Raw genomic sequence first — 26,711 nt, 5'->3', positions numbered from 1 at the left:
CAGTCTTAAATCTTCTGTCCTGTGTTCTTGTTCTTTTCCCTTTCTGGCCTTTGTATTTCTGCAAACTCCGTCACATCATTACACTTACTCAGGTGTGCTTTCTCTGCCCTGTTACAAATTACCTGCTGGATTTTTCAACCCCAGTTCCCTCATTTTTATTCTTTTTTGTTTTTTTTGGCCGAGCCGCAAGGCTTGCAGGATCTTAGTTCCCTGGCCAGGGATTGAACCCTGGGCCCTCTGCAGTGAAAGCACTGAGTCCTAACCACTGGACTGCCAGGGAAGTCCCCCTCATTTTTATTCCTCAAGCTTACCTCATTGCGTACTTATTCAACCTTGCCCGGCCCCCGCCACTCAAGACCACCAGCCTTGGATTTTTTAGTCTTTTTTTTGTTTATCTCTTCCCTCTTGCTTCAACACTTGTCTCCTCTCCCCACCCCACTCTCCCCTCCCCCGAACTCCACCACCAGGAATGTCAGCCTTTCATACCACTCTTCATCGTTCATGTATTCATTTGAATACAAGGATCATGTATGCATATATTCATTCATGTATTCACTTGCAAAACATGTATGGTTTTTAAAAATAACAGCTTTATTGAGGTATAATTCATATACGATAAAGTTCATCCTTTTTGTTTTTTTCCAACTTAAATGAGTCAAATTTATTTTTTTGTTTATTTAAATTTTTATTGGCGTATAGGTTTTTTTAAATTTAATTAATTTATTTTTGGCTGCATCCAGTCTTAGTTGTGGCACGTGGGATCTTTAGTTGTGGCGTGCGGGCTTCTCTCTAGTTGTGGTGCATGGGCTTCTCTCTAGTTGTGGTGTGTGGGCTCAGTAGTTGTGGTGTGCGGGCTCAGTTGCCCTGAGGCATGTGGGATCTTAGTTCCCCAACCAGGGATGGAACCTGTGTCCCCTGCATTGGAAGAGGGATTCTTAACCACTGGACCACCAGGGAAGTCCCTAGAGTACAGTTGATTTACAATGTTGTGTTAGTTTCAGGTGTGCAGCAAAGTGTATCAGCTATACATACACATATATCCACTCCTTTTCAGATTCCCCTCCCACGTAGGCTATTACAGAGTACTGAGTAGAATTCCCTGTGCTATACAGTAGGTCCTAATTAGTTATCTATCAATGTTTTATACATAGTAGTGTGTATATGTCAATCCCAATCTTCCAATTTATCTCTCCCCCCGACCCCCTGGTAACCATATTTGTTTTCTACATCTGTAACTCTATTTCTGTTTTGTAGATAAGTTCATTTTGTTCCCTTTTTTTTAGATTCCACATATAAGCGATATCATATAATATTTGTCTTTCTCTGTCTGAGTTACTTCACTCAGTATGACAGTCTCTAGGTCCATCCATGTTGCTGCAAATGGAATGATTTTGTTCTTTTTTATGGCTGAGTAATATTCCATTGTATATATGTACCACATCTTCTTTATCCATTCCTGTGTTGATCGACATTTAGATTGCCATGCTTTTTGAATTGGACACCTCACTTTTTAGTGCATTCACAGAGTTGTGCATTGAGCACCACTCTCTAATTTCAGAGCATTTTCATCACCTCAGGAAGAAACCTTGTACCCAGCAACAGTCACTCCCCATTCTCCAGTCCCCCAAGCCCCTGGCAATCACTAATCTACTTTCTCTGGACTTGTCTGTTCTGGATATAAATGGAATCAGACAATATGTGGCCTTTTGTGTGGTTTCTTTCATTTAGCATGTTTCCAAGGGTTATCCATGTTGTAGCATTCATTAGTACTTCATTCCTTTTATGGCTAAATAATATCCATACTTCGTTATCTATTCATTAGTTGATGGACATTTAGTTTATTCCACTTTTCTTTTCTTTCTTTCTTTTTTTTTAAAATTTTTTGGCCACACAGCATGTGGGATTTTAGTTCCCCGACCAGAGACTGAACCCGCACCCACTGCATTGGAAGTGCAGCGTCTTAACCACTGGACCGCCAGGGAAGTCCCTGGTTTATTCCACTTTTGGATATTATGAATAATGCTGCTGGGAACATTCATGTACAAGTTTTTGTGTGGACAGATGTTTTCTGTTCTCTTAGGTGTATACATAGAAGTGGAATCACTGGGTCATATGGTAGCAATGTTAAACTTTTTGAGGAACCACCAACTGTTTTTCAAAGCTGCTCCATTTTACAGTCCCTCCAGCAGTGTGTCAAGTTCTAAAGTTTTCCACTTCCTGATCAATGTATGGGTTTTCAGGGCATACTTTTTAAAACATGGGATATTTTTGGCACTTCTGCTTTTTGTTTTCCTCACTTAATACTTCTGGAAAGTCCATTAAATCAGCTGGTATCATTCTGACTCACTGTGATTAATGGCTTCATAGTAATATTCCATAGTGTAAATATACTGTTTATTCACTCAATTCAGCAGATAATAAAAGGCTATTATGGAGCAGGCACTGTTCTAGGCTCTGAGGCAACAGCATGAACAAAACAAACAAAACACCTTGCACTCTTAGAGTTTACTTTCTAATAGGGGCAGGGGTGGAAAGTCAGGAAATAAACAAGTAGCATAGACTAGGGTTTTACCATTGCAGTTTGAGTCTGTGGGGGCTTTCTGAGTAGTGTATATGAAGTACCAAAGGCTAGATTGCCCTAAATGTCGTTGCAAGTTACTTTAAGTCAGTATTAGTATTAATAATCTTGCAGGAGAAAGTAGAAACATTTTCATAAAATAAAAAAAAGGAAAAAATAAAAAAGCCCCAATTGGTTAATGTGGATATGGCGTTCTAGGAGATCCACATGAGTCCTTGGTAGCAAAGTTTGCACATTTATAAATTGTATCCAAATCCTCTTATTCTGTTGACAAGTAATAAACATCGTTCCCTGAAAACCAGGTGAGATATATGTGTTGGAGGTTTCTGATGGATGCAGTTGAGAGTACTTTTGGGGGACATGGCAAAACTTCTGGGCCCAGTCAAGACTCTTGTTTTCTTCCTGAACTTTTCTGTGTTTGTTATATTGCTCTATGAATTATTGAGATTGTCCCTCCAGTAAAGCCTACTTTAAATTATTCATGGTGATGCTTAGGGAAAATAATCTGGGTCCTCTAGAGTGGTTAGGCCTGGAGGGAATTCCCTCCCAATAAGGGCAGATTTATATTGATATGCAGCCTAGTTTGGCTGCACTAACCCTTCTATGTTGGCCCTAGTGGTAATGCAGTTAAAATAAGCATTTCGGTTCTGATTTTGTTTTTTATATTTGACTTTGAAATGAAGTTAGAAATGCACATTTTATTTTATTTTTGCTGTACGCTGGCCTCTCACTGTTGTGGCTTCTCCCATTGCGGAGCCCAGGCTCCGGACGCGCAGGCTCAGCGGCCATGGCTTACGGGCCCAGCCGCTCCGCGGCATGTGGGATCCTCCTGGACCAGGGCACGAACCTGTGTCCCCTGCATCAGCAGGCAGACTCTCAACCACTGCGCCACCAGGGAAGCCCAGAAATGCACATCTTAGACACACAGTTGTTCACCCTTTGTATTACCATCCAGGTCAAAGTCTTGCTCATCCAGACCAGCTCCATCATGATGGAATGCTAGTCATCTATTAATAATCAGAATGTCACTCTAATGAATAAAGCATTATTTTGCAGAAAATTTTTTTGGGCAATTCAGTTACTAATGTTCGTTTATAAAAATTTAGAACAAAACACAACCTGCAAGTTTATGTTAAAGTAATATTTCTGAAGGTCTAGTGTAGAACATAAATGCCAACCAGCATACTGTCTAGCAGTACAGGGATCTTAGTCACCTCTCTCCTGCCTTTGCTTCTCGCTGTCCTCCCCCAACACACATGTGCTTAGTTGGGTTGGGTTCCAAAACTTTATTTATAAAACTAATTTAATTCATAAGGTTTATGAGGTTTAGGTTATTAGTACTGTGGAATCTAATGAGCATCCATGGCAGCATGGCTGAAAAAGCATACATTTCATGTGTACCTTTCATTAAATATGGTCCTCTCGCCATACAGCTTAAGGTAGTTATTTTCCTTAATTTTATAAATGAGGAAACGAGGTTAAGAATACAGAGTTAACCAGGGGCCAAGCTTGGACTTGAGCCCAGTTTTCTGACTAAAAGTCCTGTGTTCTTTTCACTGTAATATGCTGCCTTTCAACTGGAATGCATTTGCCATATGGTTGAAGGAACGTCAATGCCATTTAGCCTGGAGAATAGAAGACTATGTAGGGCATTGTTTCTCTTATAATTGAAATATTTGAAGAGCTTTCACATGGAAAGAGGGCTGGATTTATTTTGTGCTGCTTTGGCAGGTTCCCTAGTAAATGGTAGTTACAGTTGCACTGACATTTGGCTCCACGTATGAAAAACTGCCCAAGAATTGAAGGGGCAACTCGTGACAAAGCCTGTGGGGGTGTCATAGGACGATGGCTGGGGGACTGACCTTGATGCCTGCCTGGTCTTACTGAGGTCCTCTTCTTTGCCTCCTTCTTCTACACCCTTTCTTGCCTGAGCACTTGGCTGGGTCCCCTCTCTTCTTTCCTAATTTCATGCCTCTTCTCCCTTAAGCCACTCAGAGGCAAGTTTTAAATATGGGATGGTCACTTGATAGTAGTTAATGATGATTTTGTTTGATTGGTTCGTTTTTCTCACATATGCAGTATACACATTATTTTAAATAAAGAGACAGTGAAGTATGAATTTGGAATTTATAATTTTTTCCAATACTATTTCTGTAGTGATTTTTTTTTAAGCAGGAAATAAAAATTGAAGAGTATATCCTGTGATGGTAGGCTAAGGGGGGGATTTATTATGCAAGTATGAGAGTCTCTGCTGAAACGCTAACGCAGTGTTTACTTTCTCACCCAAGGTTCATTATCCTCAGGGATAACCACCCAAGGTTACTATGCTGTTTCATTCCTCGTCGCATGTGATTGCATAGGTGCTGCACCTTATCTGGCCAGGGAGTCCTGCAGGTGGGGAGAGGGTGGTCAGCAGCAGCAGGGTCTGTATTGACGCCAGAGAGTGACTTCTGTGAAGGGTTCTCAGTCTCTGAACATCTTTGCAGGTGAAGCTTCAGAGCGTAGTGAGGTCAAGAGGAAAAAGACCTGTTATCTCTCAAACAGCTGATTAATTTTTGCATAGCAGTTATTGGTTTCTTTGTCTTTTGTCTACATACTTTTTTTTTTTTTTTTAATTGTCAGGAGCCTGGAGCTTAGATATATGTGCCATGCTGCGTCAGAAGCGAGCTTGGGACATTTCAGGTGATGGGGGTGGCTGGTGGCTGCACTGAGAAAGACATTCCCTCAGGAAACAGGCAAGTGAGAAAGTGAGCCCAGCAAATTCCCCCGTGTAAGTTCAATGTGATGCTCTTTAAAACAGTTGACGTTACACCACTGTTACCTGGGGCCCTGAGAGCTGAAGCGTTCTGACTGTCCGAGTATCTAGCTAACTGAAGTTAGTGCAGGAGCCGAACATTCAGCTGGTGTCTGATGACGAGCAGTCCTCCCGGCCCTGCTTGAGTGCCTTCGGCGAGGGGAGGACCCAACCAGTTTTAAGGCCACTCGGTTGGTGTAGGGACATCGCTGATTATTAGTTGCCTCGGAATCTGTCGCTTGATAACTTTCACTCTCTAGTCCTATTCCTGCCTTCTGGACCTTTTGAAGTTTGAAAACGACTATTTTCACTTACTGAGTTGAAAGTCTTACTTACTTGAGTTGTTTTCAGAGCTGTCTGGACTGGAGACAGGCTGGTTATTAGATTTTCTCCTCACAGTGTGGTTCTAGAACTGCACACAGTACCCTACCAGGTCCTCTGAGGAGGACAGTCTACCTGGGACTCCTGTCTTCCTGGATCCAGACAGTGTAAATCAGATGATTTATTTCAGCTCAGGACTGTATTGTTGCCCTTGGAAGAGCCCTGCTGTGCTGTGGGGACACTTTAAGCCCAAAGTCCCTCTTCTGCTACAGAAGCAAGTCTTCCAGAGTCTGTCTTTCAGAGCTTTCCTCTTCCCGGGAACTTGTGGACAATAGGATCAGATTCTAACCTTTGACAGCACCTGCACCCTTCCAAAATCTGCTTTTCACACACATGAACAAAAGATAAATATGTGAGGTGACGTATTAATTAACTAGGTGGTGGGAATCCTTTTACAATGTGTATGTACATCAGTTGCCATGATGTACATTTAAAATGTGTTATGGTTTTATTTATCAATTATATCTCGGTAAAGTTGAAAAAAATTTGAGGTGAAAACATCTTGCCTTCAAAAGGTCAGGGTTTCCTATCTGAGACTAGTCACAGAGATGCATTCCAGGTTTCTTATTTCTTATTTGTTCCCAGATGGTGTGCAAGGAGGTAGTGATCCCTGGGGTTATGTAGCGTGGCAGCTCGAGGGCGTCAGGACACCCGATGAGCTGAGGTTCCAGCTTCATAGGGACCTTCCTTCTTAGGCTGCTTTGGCCTCTGTGGGAGGGCTTCCTGCCCCTTTAATGCTAGGGTCTCCACAGTTTTCCACTAACCACAGTTTGTGAGAGTCTCTAAGTTGTAGGTTTTCTCCTCATCCCCTTCTGCCCCTCATCAGCTTTTTCTTCCTGATTTCTTTTTGAAATTCTGCTGTTTTGAGTTGGTATCTTTTTGACTTTCACCTATACTGGTAACACGTAAATGATGACATTGTGGTACAGGACAGACACATTATTCCCATGGCTTCCTTGAGCATTTCTTTCAGTACCCTATATTGCATGCTCTCTTTCCTAGCTGCTAGCCTGCCAGCCCACTGTGAAAGATTGCAAATGAATAGGGGGTTGTCAGCTGTCCCTTGTACACACGGGGACAGCATCGCCAAGGCCTCAATCTGTATAGTAACAAGGAATGTTTTGCTTACCTACTTCCACATAAGCTGCTGGTAATGGTTGGGATTTGGAAAAGGGGAAAACATTCCTGAGGTGGGGAATTTAGTCACCTGTAGTTCTATATGAAAGCCAACCCCCCCAAAACAAAGGGACTTCCCTGGTGCTCCAGTGGTTAAGACTCTATGGCACAGCCAAAAGAAAAAAAAAAAGAAAAGAAGAAGAAAGTCAAAGTCAACCGAGAGGAGGGGAAGGCATATCATTATAGTCTCAATAGAGACTGAGAGACTGACAGGCTTTTTTTGTAAAGAGCCAGGTAGTAAGTGTTTTTGACTTTGCAGGCCATATAGTCTCTGTTACAACTAATCAACACAGAAGTAGCCATAGAAATACATGAATGAATGAGTGTACCTGTGTTTCAATAAAATTTTCTTAGTGGAGCTGAAAACTTGAATTTTGTATAGTTTTTGATGTCACAGGATACTCTTGATTTTTCTTTCTCCCCAACCATTTAAAAATGCAAGAAATATTCTTAGTTTGTAGACTGTACAAAAGCAAGCGATGAGCTGGATTTGGCCCATGGGTTGTAGTTTGCTCTCTGTCCTCCGTCATAGGGAAACAGGAAGCAGAGAGGGTTGATTAGAGGGCCTGGGAAGCCAGGCCCAGAGTTTTTTCTGTTATTTTCTAATTTAATTAATAAAGAATCTTTTACAAAACCCCACAATACCTTTATCTCATCTTTAAAAAGCAACAATTCAAAAAGAAGAAAGATGGAAGGATAGAAGGGATTGAAAGCATGCAGAAAGGTTCAGAGAGAGATATGTGTCAGTTAGGAGGTGTGATGAAAGGCCAGTGGGGAGACTCACACTGGACGAGGGAGCAAGTGAGGAGAGGGCTGGACATCAGGGACAGAGGAAGGGCAAGTCCAAGTTAGTGACCCACTGAGTGAGGAAGGCAAAGGAAGGCCGTTTTGAGTTAGACCCCACGGGGTGACAGCAGCAGTGGTTAGGCCCCAGAGGGGGTGGCACACACCTGGGGTGGACCGTGGAGTTTTTAGTTGTCTGGAAGATGGAGTGGAGCCGAGCAGACCTGGGGATTGTCCTGTGGGGAGAGAGCCGTTCTTTTCTGCTGGTGGTGTGAGGAGTTGGAAAGAAGAAGTAAGAAGTTAGGGTACAGGGAATTCACCTCTGTGGTGTAGGGAAGATAGCAGTGTGCTGTTTGGTGTGGTTCCTGTAGCAGTCCTTTGTAGGAGCTCTTAGCCTCCACCTAGAGGTGCAAGGACTGACGTTTGGACGTGAGTAACATGCCCAGAGCCACATAACTAATAAGTGGTGGAGCTGGCACTTGAACCCAGGTTCTCCCGGAATAATCTGGGTTCTTTCCACTAGACTGAATTCTTGAGTGCACAGCCGCAGTGTCCCAGGCTTCTAGTTGGAGGTCTGCCTTCTGGCACCATGCTCTGTGTTTAGTGTTATGGCGCAGAACAATGCTGCTCTTCTCTCTGTGATAAAAATCTGTTTGTGTTTTGAAGTCCTTAGAAGGGATGGTTGTTTGTTTGTTTTCAATTATTTTTGCCTGGATTGTGTCTTTTTATCTTTTTCAATTAATTAATTAATTAATTAATTAATTAATGGCTGTGTTGGGTCTTCGTTGTTGGGTCTTCGCATGGGCTTTCTCTCGTTGCGGTGAGTGGGGGCTACTCTTCGTTGCAGTGCATGGGCTTCTCATTGCAGTGGCTTCTCTTGTTGCAGAGCATGGGCTCTAGGGGCGCATGGGCTTCAATAGTTGTGGCACGCAGGCTTAGTAGTTGTGACTCATGGGCTCTAGAGCACAGACTCGGTAGTTGTGGCGCACGGGCTTAGTTGCTCCACGGCATGTGGGATCTTCTGGGCCAGGGCTCGAACCCATGTCCCCTGCATTGGCAGGTGGATTCTTAACCACTGAGCCACCAGAGAAGCCCAGGATGGTTGTTTTTAAAGCTGAAATAGTTAAACTTACTCATTTGCAGTAAATCATATTAGGTAAGCAATGTTCTTAGAGACAGGACTTGGTAATTTGGGGGGTAATGTTTTAAACCTAAGAAATAGTTTTGAAGGATTAGAATCTGAAGACCCCCATCTGCTGAGTTTGGGGTGAGCTGCTGTGCTGTTTGTATGAGAGTCTATTATTCTTTTTTTTTTAAAAGATTTTTAATTAATTAATTTATTTTGGCTGGGTTGGGTCTTAGTTGAGGCACGCTGGATCTTCGTTGACTTATGTGGGATTTTTTTGTTGCTGCACATGGGCTTCTCTCTAGATGGGGTGTGTGCGTTTTCTCTTCTCTAACTGTGGTGCGCAGGTTCCAGAGCACATGGGCTCTGTAGTTTGCATCACACAGGCTCTCTAGCTGTGGAGCGCAAGTTCTCTAGTTGCGGCCCACGGGCTTAGTTGCCCGGTGGTATGTGAGATCTTAGTTCCCAGACCAGGGATCCAACCCGCATCCCCTGCACTGGAAGGTGGAACACTGGACCACCTTCCAGCGAACCACCAGGGAAGTCTCTATTACTCTTAATATGTTACTAGTAACCTGTTACTGAAGCTCATAGTTTGCTAAATCAGGTAACATTGTTCTGAAATTTTACTTGTTAAAAATTAGAATGAAGCATTAGGAAGAAACATTTATTTTACACATTCTATTTTCTTGATACCTTGTTGGTTGCATTGTATTGAAATTCTGACATGTAATTAAGTTTGGTGCTTGGACTTTGTGATACATTACTCACGCAGTAAAGACACACAGCATGATCCTAAATTGGCAACAGCTAAGTCAGTGTAATTGAGTTATATGGTGAGTCTCGGCATTTTCACAGGGATGGGTGCACCATGACATCTGGAACTCAGAAAGAAGTGTTTGCCATGGTTTTCCTCTCTTTTCCTCTTACATCCTCATCCTGCCACTGATAAATGAGTAGAAGTTCTACCCCCAGTTGCAGGATGTGGTATGACAGTCTGTGAACTGGGTAACAGGTGTCTTGAGAGCGTTTCCAGGATTTCCTTCTGACACACTTATTCTTTCAGCAGTGGCTTGGGCTCTTCACATTGTAGCTCCGATTTTGTCTGTCAGGTGTTTGGTCCCCTTCTCTGTGTAATCCTTAAATGATGCCTTTAGCACTGGCCTTGCCTCGCCTCTTCTATGCGGCTTTCCACGTGGCTGCCCTAAGGGCGTGTTGATGGTGCTGGAGGGATAGTCTGGGGGCAGGGCTTCGTGTGACCCGGGTTCTCTGAGCTGGGCTTAGAGGGACTTGAGCTGCTTGTCCTCCAAGATTGCTTTGAAGGAGGAGGGGGTTTTCAACCAGTGGACACCGTACTTAGGGGAATAATGTGCCCGTGGGAGGGAGCTGCGCAAAGCGGGCAGAGGGCCCAGCACAGGGGTCTGGTTTCATGAAAGAAACGTGCTGCTCTAGACCCAGGCTGCTGGAGGTAGCCCTGGAGAGTGACTTTGGAGTTCTGGATCGGGCCGTTTTGTGGAGGACTGACTCTCGAGGTCCTCGGTTCAGGCTTAATATTCTTGCTGTTCTCTGTGTAGCTTCTGCCCATCGTTCTCATCCCGGTTCAACACCTTGTGTCTCGTCCTTGTGTTCTGCTCCCTCCTCTCCTGGCGCTGCCCTTTCCTCCCTGTTGGCCGGTCTGTGTGCAGGGCCTAGGGTTGCCAGGTAAGATACAGGACACCCATCTACATTTGAATTTAAGGTAAAGAGCGAATATTTTTTAGTCTAAGTATGTCTCAAATGTTGCTGGGATGAAATACAGTGAGGTGGGTGCTGTGGTCACAGTGTCTGGAGCAGAGTCTTGGCGTGACGTGGGAGAAGACCGTAAGGGCTCTTGGGGCGGGATGGCCTAGTGGAAGTGTAGGTGTTGGAAAGAGCTTGGCTGCGTCAGACAAGGGGTGGGGAGAGGGTGGGAGTGGGGCGTTTGGCCTGAGGCAGGTAGGCAGGCGCCTGGAGAGGTGGTGGGGGGGTGGGATTCGGGTCGCCAGGCTGTGATTCTTCCCTGACACAGAAGGAGCTGGAGCAGGACTGGCAGGGGTGGTGGGCACGGAGACGAGGGGATGCTGTCAGCCAAGACCTGTGTTCAGGGGCCGGGACGAGTTTCTACCATGGCTCAGTGTCTCACTGTGCAGGCCGCACCTGACAGCCTAGGGAGCTACCCTGCTGTGGTGCCGTTGTGGGGCATCTGGAGTCAGACCTGTTCAGACCTCTACCCTTGCCTCGGCCAGCTGTGGGAGGCTCAGGTGATCCTTTTCACGGTTGCCCTGAGGTCATCCTTACCACTCAAGGTGAAGGAGGGTTGAATGAAATGCTGTGCTTGGCATGCAGGGAGCCCTCAGGGTTTAGTTCCCTGCTTTCCCCCTTGCCAGTGAGGTTTCAGATGGACTGGAGAATAGTGGATTTTCACCATCCATTTGGGATTGTCGGTCTGCCAGGCCGCTAGCTAGGACACCACAGAAGGAGGTGCAAGTCAGCAGTGAGTCCCTATGAGAGACTTACATTTCATTCTGGGAGATCAGAGAGAGCCTTCTTTGAGCTGTCTGTCCTTTTGCAGAAAATATGGATGGAAATCAAGGGTGTAATAGGCCCCATGTCATGCACATTCCCTGCTCTTTCAGTCAATTCTGTTGAGTTGGCTTTCTCAGCTCAACACAAAGTCTGTGCAGATGAGACTGTATTTCTAGTCTGCTGCAGAAAGACGAACATCTCCCTTCCCTCCTTGGTTTAAACCAAGCTTTTCATGCCAGAGTTTTTCAGCCTTGACACTTGATTTTTAGGGCCCTATAGTTCTTTGTTGCGAGGAATATCCTGTGCATTATAGGATGTGCATTGTAGGTAAGAGGTACAAACTGTTAGGTGTAATAGCATCCCTGGCCTCTCACCCAGTTGTGACAACCAAAAATGTCTACTGACAGTGCCAAATGTCCCCTAGAGGGCAGAATTACCCACTGTTGAGACCACTACCTTATTCTCAGTAGATACAAGAAAAAAGTACTCCTTAGTATTTTTTATTGCTTTTCATGTTATCTAATCAGTGAAGTGCTTATTGAAAAAAGATTTCAATTTTTATTAAATTGAATTCAAATTCTAATCTATTTTAACTTGTTTAGTTTGGAAAGATTTTCTTTGTGCCATTGACAAAACATTTCTCAAATCTAAAATTTTTAGCTTATTATTAAAGGGTTTATTACATAGTTACATTTGAATGATTAGTAAAATAACAAAAGAAAATGTTTCATTTTGTGTTTCAGATCACAGTTTGTTATACATGTACAAATATATTGCATTGATATTTTTAATTAAAAATATGGCCGACAATTAATTTTATGAATACAGTATTGTGCAATTTTGTGACTGCCTGCCAGAAATCTGAGCATAAAGCCATAGTTTGAAGGAGTCATGAATAAACATTTTCTTTTTGTAAATATGGCTGAAGAGGGAGAGGAGACTCAAAATTTCTTGCATTCTGGGAGTTTGAACTTTGGGAACCAATTTGTTTTGGACTAAATCTGGAAAAACCATTTGTGTACTATAGCCAGAAATTCTTTTAGGCTGTCCTTTTCCAGCCTTGTCACTTGTCTGGAATGTTAAGTATCAGCAGTAGTTTAACGGCCTTTTAGCGACTTGTATTAAAAAGATCTCCAGAAATGGATCTAAAGAAGTCCTAGTGTAAGATTAGGGGTTTTTTTTTGGTTGTTGTTGTTATTTTTTTCAAAGCAGTAAGAAGGAGAAGACTTACGGTTCTAAGTTTGAAAAATGCAGGGAGCTTCTAGTTGTTCCTAAATATTTCCTTGTGTTAAATCTTGCAGAGTAATAGAGAGAAATCATAAATTAGTATGAGTGGGTTTTTCTGTGGCCAAAACAAAGGGAAATAGAATTGCACTTCTGGATTTTTGTTGCTGATAATTAACTCTTTTTTCCTAGTATTCTATCAGTAGTTGTGGTTTAGTGAAAAGAGTTCAGACTTTGGGCAAACTCCTTACTTCTGTAGCCTCAGTTTCTTCCTCCTTTCCAGGCACGTAGGGTGGTTTCGAATCAAATGTGCTGGTGCTGGGCAGGCAGCTTGCTCTGGCATTTACACAATAGCAACATCAGCAAAGTGTCTCACCCTCCTCATTACCCTCTGACTCTGTGCCCTTCACAAAGCCAAATTTTTGAAACATTCTTCCTTCATCTCCTACTCAACTTTTTATCCCATTCTAGTGAGGTCTGACTTTGCCCCGTCTTTCCACTTGGAGCTGTGTCGGCCCTGCTTGCCATCTCCTCCTTCTGGCCGACTTCAGTGTCCACTTGGGCACTTTCTCCTGTGGATTCGCCCCCAGGCTTCCTTCACCCAGCCGTTGCCAGGCAGAGAGGAGGTAGCTGTGAGGGGAAGGGGTGGAAGTTGGAGAGGAACTGCTTTTTCCTTTTCCTTCTTCTGTGGCCACAAGGGCATTTGGAGGGGAGTGCACACCTGGGGCTGAAGGTGGAAGTGGAGGAGAGGTCCCTCTGAAGGCTGCCTTTGCTCAGTGCCAGAGTTTGCATCATTGGCTTCTGGGAGCAGGTAAAACCACCATATTAATGTGCATATTATTTGATAATCACACCCTAATTTTAGGCATGAAGTAAAATTCGTCTTAAAAATGAGAAAACATCATGTTATAATAAAAAATAAACATTTAAAAGACACAGGTAATAGAGAACAAAGCACTGATTTGCAGTGGGGAGAGGGATGGGGGAGGGGCAATATAGGGGTAGCGGGGTAAGAGGTACAAACTGTTAGGTATAAAATAAGCTGCAAGGATATATTGTACAACATGGGAAGTATAGCCAATATCTTATAAGTATAAATGGAGTATAACCTTTAAAAATTGTGAATTACTATTGTACATCTGTAACTTAAATAATGTTGTACAGCAACTATACTTCAATTAAAAATGGACATAAAAAATAAGCTTTTAAAAATTGCCAGTAAGCTCCTTAGTCAGTAAGCATGGAAGTACTTTGAGCAGTAATGAACTTTTGTATTTATATTCAGGCTAAGCACAGAATCACATGCCCGAAGGCATCTCCCTGGCCCCTCTCCTTCATGTCTCTGTCTCTTGCACCTTGAATACACACCCACTTGCACATGTACAGTGTTTTGAGCTGGCAAAGCTCAGGCTTTTGTCTGAGTAAGCCTTGCCTCTTTCAGTGGAGTCCACTCCAAGTCTGTCTTTAAAATGTACATCTTTAAACGCACTTTCTGGTTGTGTGTTGCAGTTCACAATAAGAAAGTTTAAAAAAAATGTATATGTTGAGGAATTCAGTATAAGAAGTCTATTGCATTATGATTTATTTAATTAAAACATTTCTCATTGAATTTCTTTTCAACATTTTGTTTGGTTTTGTAGAACTCGTGGTTTTATCAATTGGTTATTGGTTTTGATCCATTTAGTAGCAACTATTTATTTATTTATTTATTTATTTTAATTTATTTATTTTTGGCTGTGTTGGGTCTTTGTTGCTATGCACAGGCTTTCTCTAGTTGCAGCGAGCGGGGGCTACTCTTCGTTGAGGTGCGCAGCCTTCTCATTGTGGTGGCTTCTCTTGTTGTGGAGCATGGGCTCTAGGCATGCGGGCTTCAGTAGTTGTGGCACGCGGTTCGGTAGTTGTGGTGTATGGGCTTAGTTGCTCCGAGGCGTGTGGGATCTTCCCGGAGCAGGGCTCAAACCTGTGTGCCCTGCATTGGCAGGTGGATTCTTAACCACTGCTCCACCAGGGAAGCCCCACACTCCAATTTAGTTTGCTAAATTTCTATTTTCCCTTGACAGTGTGATTCCTTTTCAGTGTTTTAGTCTCTTCTTAATTTAAAATTTTAATATGATCCCTACATTTTGAATATGGAGTTTGTGAAATGAGAGATAAATGTATTTAGGTTGCTTGGGTTGAAACCTTTTTTTGAATTTTAGTGGGATATTATCAATATATAACAAAAACATGAAAACATCGTAGCTAATAAGCAATTTCCTTTTTTAAAAAAGTTTTGATTCCTGGTTCTTGAGGTATAAATTGTGAAGTAGAATATTTGAATTTTTGAGTGATCCTGATCCATCCTCTTCGCCTATAAACAAGGCTCACAGAGTTATTAGCATGACTTGCTCAGGGTCACGCAGGCATGCCAGGCCTGAGACCACAATCCAGGTCTCCTGATTAGTGTTCCAGGGAACTCCCTACTATATATTTTCAGTGTTTCCTGATATGTAATTTTCAGTGGGAAAGAACCAGAAGCAAGTGTTGTTTGTTGACATCTATGTGTCACAGTGTATAATTTAATCAATTAGTGAGTAAAAATAATCTTTAGTCATTCCTTATGAAGGGTTTCTCTGACAGTGTCTTTTGAGTTGCTGCTTTTATTTTAATAAGGCATTAGTCATACTTGGGGCATGCAGTGTGTTGTTATAGATTATGATAGCTCACATTTATGCCATCATTACTGTGGGCCACCCTGCTAAGCACTTTAGGTTCATTATTTCATTTAATCCTCCCAAAATCCTTATAAGGAAGGTAGTATTATTACCAGCCCATTTTACATATGAGGAAACTGAGATTTCAGAGAGGTTAAGTAATTTGCCGAGGGATACAGATTTGAACAGACATGGTGGGTGGGGCAGTCTCCAGATACTGTAAATAAGCACAGTGGATTTAAAAGTTATCAATTAAATAACAATTCCTTTTTTTTTTTTTTTTTTCTGGCTGCTCCACCCAGCATGTGAGGTCTTAGTTCCCTGATGATCAGGGATCAACCTGTGCCCCATGCAGTGGAAGCCCAGAGTCTTAACCACTGGACCGCCAGGGAAGTCCCCACAATTCCATTTAAGTAGTTTTAAATAGCAATACATTTAGTGTAACAGAGGGGACAAATGATTCTAATTGGAGGTGAATAGGAGGTGCATAGAGGAGTTCAAAGGAAGAAGTGGTGACCCATCAGGATCCTTGTGTGTCTACAGGTGGGAGGACTAGGGACCATCCCTGTAGTTAACACCAAGGGCTCCTGTCCCACACTGTGCCAGGACTGAAGGTGCTTCTTGGTGAGGGAAGGCCTCAGAGCTCCTTCGTGGTTTCCAGGACAATCTCTGTTCTCCTCCTCTCAGGGAGGAGCCTTCTTATTGCAGTATAATGACAGTTAAGATAAATTCTTAAGGTCCTTTTGGCATTATTTCTGAAACTTGATTGGTGTGTTTTTCATGGGTGGATGGTTGGGGAGGGTGGAGTTTCTGAATCACTGAAAGAAACTGCCATCCCTGATCTTGGATTGTTGCACCATTTTTCTGACTTTTGAGCCCTGGTGAAAAAACTTCTGGAATGAGTGTGTTGGCATTTTTGTTCTCTCTCTTGGTCTACACATGTTATTTTTATTTTGTACAATAACTATAAATTAGGTTTTATCAACTCCTCTTTATAGGAGAGGAAACATTTGCAAACATACGAAGTGATGAAGTGATTTGCCTGCAGTCACAGCTTGTGTGGCAAAGCTGGAGTGTGAACCCAGCTCTCCTGACTTGAAGCAGTGCTGTGCTGCTGTTTTGAGGCCCAGGGTCGGGTGGGGGTCTGGTGACACATCGCAGAGCCTGTTCACTGCTCTGTTATCTACGTATAACATCACCATCAGCTGCGTGAGGTGTATTTGAAGGATTTGGGAGTCAGGAGGTACCTTCGAGATTCCTAAGAATTCAGCCTTTTATTGTAGGTGAGGATCCTGGTTGGACAAGTGACTTAAGATTGAAGACAGTGCTTTTTAGAGAAGAACTAATGGGTTTCAAATTGAAGTCAGAGTTTAAAAATATCTCGAAGGCTGGACCTTAAGCTGAATTAGACCAAATGATAATTTTAACAGATACAGGTATAAACTTTTTCAGAATATAAATTACACAGCTATGAAACGGAGAAAAGCGGAGTGTTTACTGTTCAGTTTCTTCAACATTTCTGTGTGTTTGAAAATTTTCATAATGTTATCGGAAAAAAAGAGAAAAGCAGCTTAGCAGCAGTTTGTGTGAAAGAGGCTTTGTAGTATTAGGTTAACCATGAACTCAGGAGGAGCCTCTGGTAGCTCCTGGCCAAACAGGGGTTTTTCTTAGATTAAGTTGAGAAGTTCAGTGTCTAGATGGAGAAAGTAATAGTAGGCTGGACTCTGTGCTTGCAGACCAGGTCCTCCTCCTGTCTGTGCCAATTGCACAGGTGTGCGAAGTCTGGAGTAGGGGCTGGAGACTCTCAGACCGATGTGGGGGAAGAGCAGACTTATCAAAGCACTGTGCCGGTCCTCAGATCCTGGGAGAGCTGTGGGCTGAGGGTACTTTTGTTTTGAGTGTGGCGCTCAGATTCAGGTCAGAGAAAAGGAGTTACAGGGAAGGAGATGCCCTTCTGGCCCCTCTCCCTGAGCCCCCATATGGTGTCCTTCAGTCCATCCTCTGCAGCACCAGGTTTCTCTTTAGGAAGGACACATCCAATCGGGACGGCACTGCCTTCAGCCCTTAGTGCTGTGTGTCAGACCGAAGCCCTTCCCTGCTGGTCGTCACTGTGATGTTTCTCTGTTTGAGCAGGCCCAGGTCTTCGGGGGCCCATGCTTTCTTACACCTCTGACCTACCTGTACCTCCCTCCCTGTTCTGCAAGGGCAGAACCAGGGACGATGTCCCCCTGCTCCCACCATACCTTGTACATGTATGTCCCTCATGTTTGTAGTAGATTCATCAAGGATGGAGACCTGTTCATTTATCACCTCATTCTTCCCCTAGACTGTGAGCCCCTGCAAGGTAGGTATTTTTGTCTTAATCAGCTTAGGATGTCCATCTATTTATTTATCCTTGTTTCACTGGCTTCCCAGAGAATTGGCATTTGGCTCATCTTGGCACAAAGTAAGTGTTCAGTGACTGTTAAGCAAGTAATAACTTGCTTCCTAACTTAGTAGTCAGTATGCTCCATTTTTTGTCAGTGGTGCTGCATGTGGGGTTTCCTGTAAGGGACCTCCAAGATTTTTCCATTTTTAAGAGTCTGTGGTTTGATTTTTAGATAGTATTTTACCTGCCATGTGTGGAAGGTAAGAGATGGCCCTTTGTTTTCCTTATGTGACCTCCTTATACATGTAAAGGAAACTCAAGCTTCCTGTGTGGCTGCGGCTGTGTAATTAGCTTTAGGCAGGGCTCCTAGAGCTGTAAATCCTGTACTGGGACATCCTGGTAAGAGGTCCAGCCACCCAGACTGCAGCCTTCTCACTGAATGCAGCTTATTTGTGTAAATGAGAGCAGTTGTGCCTCTGCCCTTGCCTAACAATTATTTTAAATAAAAAAGTAGCAGCCCTCTATAAATGAATATGATTATAGCTAAGGTTTTTACTTTTACAGCTGTAACATAATACATACTGATTTAGACCTGGTAATAAGTTTTCTAAAATCTATACAAAAGGTAGATTTAATATTAAATAACATGGTAATTAGCACCTTCAAAATGAAAAATATTGGTCAAGAGTACCAGCACTGACCGATTGGATAAGTAGGTAAGTCTAGAAGGGGCAGATTGAGCAGTATAATTTTAGTGTTGTTACATTTTGTTCATCTCTTGTGAAATCTTCATTGACATAAAAATTGCCGGTTTCTGAAGTGCTTGTGTGTGGTTGCATTGGAGGCCATGTGGATTGGCGGGCAGGGTGTGAGGTTTGGATTGAGACTACTGTCACTAAAGAATGGTTGACCCAGGGAGAGTTACATCATCAGCGCCCACCTGTGGGGATTCAGGGACCTGTGCTGGGTGTGGCGCAGCTGGGGCATGATGCCTGTCCGTGGGAGGGGCTCGCGACCTTCAGTGTCTTTCCCTATTTGGGGAGCAGTACATATATTTCGATGTTTTTATTTTAAGAAATATTTAATATCTTAAGAAATATTATTTGAGAAATACATGTGACATACTCCTTGGATTATTATTTGAGATTATTCTTAGCATATGTAGAGAGACAGCATCCATCCTGTTTTTGTGAGGAGAGCTACTTTTTATTCACCCCCACACCTTGCTTTCACTGGACTAGAGGTGGTGGTAGGTGCCTATGTGACACCCTCATGCAGGCCCGGGAGGTGTAGTGGTAACTTCCATCGCACTCCTTTTCGAAGCTTTCAGACCCTGGAAGTGCTGCATGCTGTGTTGTCCTCTCCCTCCACTCTGCATCTCCCCCAGGCCTGGGGCTCCAGGGAGGGTCTGGGCCAATGATTCCTGCTCCTTAACCTGGTGCAGGGGGCCCAGGTCTCTGGTGAATTACCACCTGTTTTGGAGGATCCTTGTCCTTAATAGGGGTCATTTTAGAAAATTGTGGAAGCTTTTTTGACTGTCTCAGTGGTTGGTGGAGACTGTTGATATTTAATAGGTAGGGGCCCTGGAATTCTAGACTCAATGAAGTGACAGTTCTGCAGAATGAAAACTTATCCTGAGATCTGCAAAACTTTGAAATATCTTGCTGAATAATTTATGTGGATAGAAAAAAAACCTGTTTATGACTGAGCCTAGAATCTTATTCCATCTTACACAAAGAAAGCATTTTTTTCACATACTTTTTGGTATATATGGAATTTTCCAGGGTTGCAGTTACTGTAGACACTGAGGGGAAATTGTTTTGTTCTCAGCTATGAAGTATATTAGGGTTCTCCAGAAAGATGGAACCAATAGGACGGAACCAACCTTATTATAAGGAGTTGGCTCACATGCATATGGGGGCTGAGGAGTCCCAAGATCTGCAGTTGGTAGGCTGGGGCCCCCAGAGAGCCGCTAGCATAAGTTCCAGTCTGAGAGTTGGAGTCCAAAGCCAGAAAAAGACTGACATCCCAACTCAAGAAGTCAGTCAGGAAGAGTTCCCTCGGACTCCAGCCTTTTTGTTCTATTCAGGTCCTCGATTAGTTGGATGAGGCCCACCCCCATTAGGGAGAACACCTGCTTCACCCAGTGTATGAATTCAATCATTAATCTCGATCAGAAACACCCTCACACCCAGAATACTGTTTGACAAAATGTGTGGGTGCCCTGCGGCTCAGTCAGGTTGACATAAGATGAGCCGTCACACCAAGCGTGGTTCCCCCTTTTAGAAAATCACATTCTGGAGAGCGTGCATGGAGATGGCATGTATCTGAGTTGCCAGGACCTTGTGCCCAAGTCAACAGTTTGTAACTGTCAGATTCACAGTGATTCAGCTTAGAGCTGTGCATTTCTGACTGTTTTATTCCTAGTATAGTCTGGCTTGAACAATTACGTGTCAAAATTCATATTTATTTTATTATTTTTTATAAATTTATTTATTTATTTTTGGCTGCGTTGGGTCTTCGTTGCTGCGTGCAGGCTTTCTCTAGTTGTGGCGAGTGGGGGCTACTCTTCGTTGCTTTATGTGGGCTCCTCATTGCAGTGGCTTCTCTTGTTGCGGAGCATGGGCTCTAGATGTGTGGGCTTTGGTAGTTGTGGTCCGCAGGCTCAGTAGTTATGGCTCGCGGGCTCTAGAGCGTAGGCTCAGTAGTTGTGGTGCACGGGCTTAGTTGCTCTGCAACATGTGGGATCTTCCTGGACCAGGGCTTGAGTGTCCCCTGCATTGGCAGACGGATTCTTAACCACTGAGCCACCAGAGAAGCCCAGCAGGAGGATTCTTAACGACTGTGCCACCAGGGAAGTCCTAGTAACTCTGTGTTTAACCACTTGAGGAACTGCCAGACTATCTTCCAAAGTGGCTGCACCATTTTGCATTTGTGCCAGCAGTGCTTGAGGGTTCCAATTACTCCATGTCTTCTCTAACATTTGTTACCATCTATCTTTTTGATTATAGCCACCCTAGTGGGAGGGAAGTGGTAGTTCATTAGGTTTTAACTCTGGGACAGAGACAGCAGCAGGAAAGGGACAGTCTATTATGTTGTCCAGTATGGTGTCTACCATGTAACTTTAAATTTAAAAAGATTAAAATTAAATACAATTTAAATTTTAGTTCCTCAGTCACACTAGCCACATTTCAAGTGCTCAGTAGCCACAAGTAGCTAGTGGTTACTGTATTTCGGATAGCACAGATGGATACCACACATTTTCATAGTTGCAGTAAGTTCTGTTGGATTGTGCTGGTCTAGAAAAAGTTAATTTTTTTTTTTTTTTTTGCGGTACGCGGGCCTCTTGCTGCTGTGGCCTGTCCCGTTGCGGAGCACAGGCTCCAGACGCGCAGGTTCAGCGGCCATGGCTCACGGGCCCAGCCACTCCGCGGCATGTGGGATCTTCCCAGACCGGGGCATGAACCCGTGTCCCCTGCATCGGCAGGCGGACTCCCAACTACTGTGCCACCAGGGAAGCCCCGAAAAAGTTAAGTTGACAGCAGCTGGAGGAGTAGGCAGAGAATGGGAGAGGGTCTGAGTGGTGTAGGAAGGAGTGCAGGCGTGGAATTTGGAGCAGAGAAGAAAGAAAGTTTGGGGAGCCATTTGTAAGATATGAGATTTAGAAAAAAGAAATACAAAGGGAAAGTGAGACATTGAAGGAAAGGTTCTTAAGAAGTTGATTTTTCTACAGAATCAACTTAGTGATGGGTCCAATCTAATTCCTTAATTTTACAGGTAGAAAAGCACAAAGTTGCTGGTTGGCAGGGATCAGCATAACTGGTGCACGTGTTGTGGGAAGCCGCTCATTGTCTGTCTTGGTCCTTTTCAGTGTCCTCTGGGAACCTATAAGGAGCAGCTTGGTGGAGCTAAACTAGAGGGAGTGCCAACTCTGGGCTGAGTGCTCCAATGGGACAGGGAAGTAGAAAGCAGAAGGCTTCAGGGCAAGCAGACGGGTGATTTGATTGTCACCAAGTACAGCATTTTCTGGAAGAAAGAACCAGGAAGTTGGGAGAAGGCCGGAGAGGAGACTGAGGTCTCGCTGTGTTTTGCTTGGTGTCAATAACAGTGTTCTTTTTGCTCTCAGGCCTTATCACAGTGAGGGTGGAGCGGAGCCCCCTTTGCCCTGTCTCACTGTTCTGACACCAAACCAGTTGGTACAGTTTGTGTTACGTCAGGCAAGATAAATCTGGAGTGTTCGAGCACAGTCTAGGTGAAGTGTTCATTGAAGCTATTGGAATGAGCCTTTTCTTTTCCAAAAGGCTATTCTGTAAGTTTCTCTTTATTTTTATTAGTGTGTAGAAATCTTCCTAAAATAGACCAACTTCTTTTTTGTGCTCAGTGTAGTTTCTCAGTGTCATCGTACATAAACTTCCTTACGTTCACAGTGGGTTTTCATTTTTGTTAGTCATATTATTTACTTTACCCAGACCAGGCCAATGTGTCTTTCCAAACATACTACTATAGAGACTGCTTTTCTAGCTCAGTTAATAGAGGTATGTTGAAGGGTTTTTCTGGCCGTAGTTCTGTGTGTGGCCAGTGTTATTCCAGGTCCTCTAAGCTTGAAATCGAGTCTGTTCCACTTAGGTGAAAGGTTTGCTGTCATGGTTTTAAGGGTGTAAAAGAGTGCCCTTACTTTCTGAACCAAATATTGAGGCTTATGTTCTTATAAGGCATTTTGATGCTTCCTCTTGATAAAAGAGATATACTGAGAAATATATTTAGGTCCTGAATGTTGGAGTTTCTGGGCTGTTTTGCTGGTTTATGTGGAAATATCACAACAAATATTTGAAATTAGGACTGTGCTGGATAATTTGGAAAGTGCGATCACCTTAGAGACCTGCAAACTGGCTCATTCTCAGGTGCCAGGATGATTATTGCTTCACTAAATGTACTGTGTGTTAGCCAGTTCCATTAGAGATGTAGGATATTCTTTTTACTGAGAGAACTAGAATGCACAAAATAATTTCAAGTTAGTAGTGTTAAAGAAGGAAGCCTTGAAAACAGGGTGCATTCTGATTAATAAGTCTAAGAATTTTTCATCCTTTATTTTCTGTAGCGACATCTAGCTTTCAAACATTTTTATTTAGTTCATGGTAAGATCCTTCAAACACAAATTTTTAAAGAGCTTTCTTACAGTTTTGTTCTCGGTATAATGCCATTTCTCTCCACAGATTTGCTTGTAAATGCATCACGAAGAGGCAGCCCAGAATGAAGAAAACAAGCAGGAGTGTTGGCTCAGTGCCTAAGGTGTCTGGAATAAGCAAAGCGCAAACAGCAGACAAAACAAAACCCGAAAACAGCTCTTCAGCATCTGCAGGAGGCAAACTCGTAAAGCCTGGAACAGCAGCTTCGTTGTCAAAGGTATTTACGTGGTTGTGTTTAAATATGTGACAAATTGTAGGAGGAGTGAGTCTTCATATGATGTTTAATTTATCACATAAACATTATTTAGGATTCACCCTCTTCAAAGAGAGTTCACGGTGTGGTGGACTTAATTGGTGTTTGGTCAGTCTTTACGAATGAAACCAAGTAGCAGGCTTACTTGTGAGCAAATCGCTGTGCCGGCGTGGGAGAGCCTGCCTTCAAGGAGCTTGTGGAGGAAAGGATGGAGGCAAGTCACTTGCACGAACAACTAAAATACAAGTGAAAAAGTCAGATGCCCTGGGAGAGCAGGAGAGTAGCGTAAACAGTTTCAAGTAGGAAAATATTGGTTCTGCCCGAGAAGGCTTAATGAAAAGAGCATGTGCGTGAGGTCTTAAAGGATGGCCAGTATGACATTCCTGAAACCCCTGAACAGGGGTTTTTATTCCCACCCACCCCCCTACACTGTTACCATAAACTGTTACTTGTTTTTTGACAACTGATCCAGTATTAATCCCAGGCAAAATTGGGTGATATTAATTTAGTCAGAGCATAACTAGTTTTCTTGTTACACTCCTTTCTTTAGAGGTTAGTTTAGTTCTTGTTAGTAAAGGGTAATAGTGCGTTAGATCCTGGGCTTTGGGAGCAGACAGGCCCAGGCTGGGCATGTGCATCCTAGGGCTGCGGTCAGGATGGAAGTGAGGGTGTAGGAAAGAGGACAGCGCAGGGCCTGGCTCACAGCAAGGGCTTTGTAAGGGACTGCCAGTAGGGTTTTTCCTGGTTAGCTCTGGAAACTTCCTGCAGCTCAGGATTGATTCCTGACAGTAGCAGGCTTCCTGTGGGTGTTCTCAGTGTCTGTGTTGAGATGACTCTGGGCCGTTTTTCTGCTGATCAAGTCGTAGATTCACTGGACGGAGATGCACATGGTCTTCTTCCAGTCTTTCTCAGTCGAGAATTCATTTATTTGTTCTTTACTTGCTTGTTTTGAGGTTTGGTGTTTTGGGGTAGAAACTTTGACTCTATGGAGAAAACCTAGTGTTTTTGCTCGTCTGATGGGGGGAACCAAGAAGTACCTGAAACATGATCTGTTCAGAGAAGTCTTTTGTCCAGGAAAGGCTTTACAGATGTGACTTAATTATTTTAAGAAGCACCTCACAGGAACAGCTAATGAGGGACTTCCTTATATGTTTTGAAAGATCTAGCAGGAAATGCTGGTTTTTCTATTCCAGGGTTGTCGAAACTGAATGCAGACTTACTCTGTGGGCTTGGAGATGCCACCAGATTTTCTCCTTGCTGCATCCCTGATGAGCAGCTGGGTGTCATCCTGCGGCCTGGAGGGTGATACCAGGAGTAGACCTTTGCCCTACCTCTGTTAGTCTGAATCAGCACGCTGAGCAATTTCCTTGGTGGCAGTGCTGCCTCTCTCTCGTGTAAGAAAGCTGGTATTTTCTGCCCCAGCTGTTCACTCAGTTGCTCGCCTGTTTTCAGAGTGGAGTGCCTGTGTGCCTGGGCGACCCGTGACTTACAGGGCTGGAGGAGCAGGCTGAAGCATTGGCACGGGGTGCGCACTACTGCCTGCCTTGTTGCCTCCTCCTCGCTGGCAGTCAGTGTCTCTGAGGTTCACTCTGGAGCGTGCCCTGAGCAGCATATCTGGTCTTCCAAAGCATGTATCCTGAGTCGATGACAGCCTCGTCTTGAGCAGTGAGTACTTCTTCATTGTAAGGCAGAACCGTATCCCTACTCTGTGCCAGCTGTCCATGGCTTTGGCTTTGCTGAGTTGGCTGATTTAAGTAGTTCTGTGTATGTTTGTGTGTGTGTGTGTGTGTGTAGTGGGGAGGGTCATAGAAGAGGTGAAACTGTTTGGGAACACTTTACTTCAACTGGAGCAAGTGCTTTACTTTCAAAAGGAGGGGGGAAAAGTCATTGAATAGAAACTAGAGTAAGAAGATGAGAAGGAAAGAAGAAAATAGTGAAAATGATGGAAAAATTGGAAAAAGCTAAAGGACATAGGGAACCCACAAACTTGTGTTATTTTATTTTTCTAAGTTTCCATATTTCACTGTGCTTCTCTAGCATATGGTCACTTCCCACAACTTGAATTCTGTAACTGATGGAGCCTTGATGATTACCAGAAGAATGAAGCATTTGGCTTTTAATCATTGAGACACCGTGTCCACACATCCACTCTTGTGGACACCCACACGGAGTCTGTCACTGTGCAGGATTCACATAACACCAACACTTTTCTTACACTTGGCAGGGTACAGGGATATGTGTTTCTTTTTTTGGCTGCAACCAAGGATTGAACCCAGCCCTGGCATTGAAAGCGCCGAGTCCTAACCACTGGACCTCCAGGGAATCCCCAAGCATATGTGTTTCTTTACCTCTCATTTCAAATGTTGTTTGCAGCTAGCTCTAGTGAGATGTAGGGAAGGACCTTTTTGTGTCTGAATGGAACTTCTGTAAACATGAAAAGAAGCACTATGGCTGTTCACAGCATGTTTGGAGGAAATTGGTCCCATTTCTGTGAGTAGCTGTAACATCTGGCTTGGGCCTTTGTGTGGGTCGTTCTTCTTTGTCACAGCCAGCAGAGAGGGTTATTGCCAGGTAGAGGTGGTCTCCTACATGCCTGCACTTTCCAGCTGTCCACACTTAATCCTTTAGAAGTAGTACACTTTTTCATTGTCCTGGGGATACTTTTTTCTAAAACTTGATAGATGAGAGTTAAGTTAGGGTTTATCTAAATAATTGATGATTCTCAATGATGATTTGTGATCATACCTTTTCAGTGTAAAAGTTAGTTCACAGTTTGACTGAGTAATCCATCTCTGAAATCTGGAAGGTAGAAATTTTAAACCAATCTTAAATTATTAGGTGGAGATGCAGACTATGAAACTTGGACTTTACCTGGAGAAGCATGTATTCTTTGGTTGTATTAAGTCATTTGTATGTTTTTACCAAATGATTTGTGTTTTGCACCTGTTATTAAAAAGTAGGCTAAAGTAGGCTAAAAATCTATTCCTTCATCAATTTCATTTTTTTGGACTGTTGCTGATGGGGGATGTTTACATGTGGGAATGCACATGTATTAATAGAACTGTGTAACAAAAATTAAAACAGAAAAAAGTATCAGAGCCTGCAAGTACCTTCGTGTAAAAGGCAAGTTGAAAAGTGCAGAGTTGTTTCTTGTTTTGTTTTTACTTTTCTGATAAAGTAGTAGAACATACACCCAGAGAAGTTTACAAGGCATCTCTGTTGGATTTAGTGAGGGTTGAATGTACCCTGGGCCACCAGCCAGGTCAGGAAGCAAAGCCTGCCTTCACCTCAGTGGTCTCCCACTGACCCCTCTGTGCCCCCTTCATCACTGCCCTTTCCTTCCTCTCTGGAAGTAACTACCACCCTATCTTCTAGCCCCCAAGATTCATTTTGCCTGTTTTGGATCTTTATATAGATGTAATTGGACATGAAGTTCTTTTTATGTGTGTCTGGTTTCCTTAACTCTCTTTAGGTCATGATATTCATCTCTGTTGTTGCCTATAGTAGCAACTCCTCCCTTTTTTTTTTTAAATTGAAGTATAATTGATTTACAATTATTGTGTTAGTTTCAGGTGTACAACAAAGTGATTCAGCTGTATTATATA

General features: G+C 43.3%; 1 protein-coding gene across 5 annotated transcripts in view; it reads left to right on the top strand.

The window, feature by feature from the left end:
* Positions 1 to 26,711, top strand: part of SPECC1L (sperm antigen with calponin homology and coiled-coil domains 1 like) — a 123,463-nt gene that overhangs the window by 4,973 nt on the left and 91,779 nt on the right. For 3 of the 5 annotated variants that reach the window (XM_067014396.1, XM_059040097.2, XM_067014397.1), the window contains one exon: positions 22,881 to 23,070. In XM_067014396.1, coding sequence (XP_066870497.1) covers positions 22,918 to 23,070 — 153 coding nt within the window. In that variant the 5' untranslated portion in view covers positions 22,881 to 22,917. Of the gene's footprint in view, positions 1 to 5,200; positions 5,314 to 22,880; positions 23,071 to 26,711 lie in introns of those variants that run through there. The other 2 variants (XM_067014394.1, XM_067014395.1) reach the window with 2 other exon arrangements.

Source organism: Kogia breviceps, chromosome 15 (genome assembly GCF_026419965.1).
Source record: "Kogia breviceps isolate mKogBre1 chromosome 15, mKogBre1 haplotype 1, whole genome shotgun sequence".
Lineage (NCBI taxonomy): Eukaryota > Metazoa > Chordata > Mammalia > Artiodactyla > Physeteridae > Kogia > Kogia breviceps.
The sequence above is the reverse complement of the archived record's forward strand: the minus strand, read 5'-3'. Positions and strand labels throughout refer to the sequence as shown.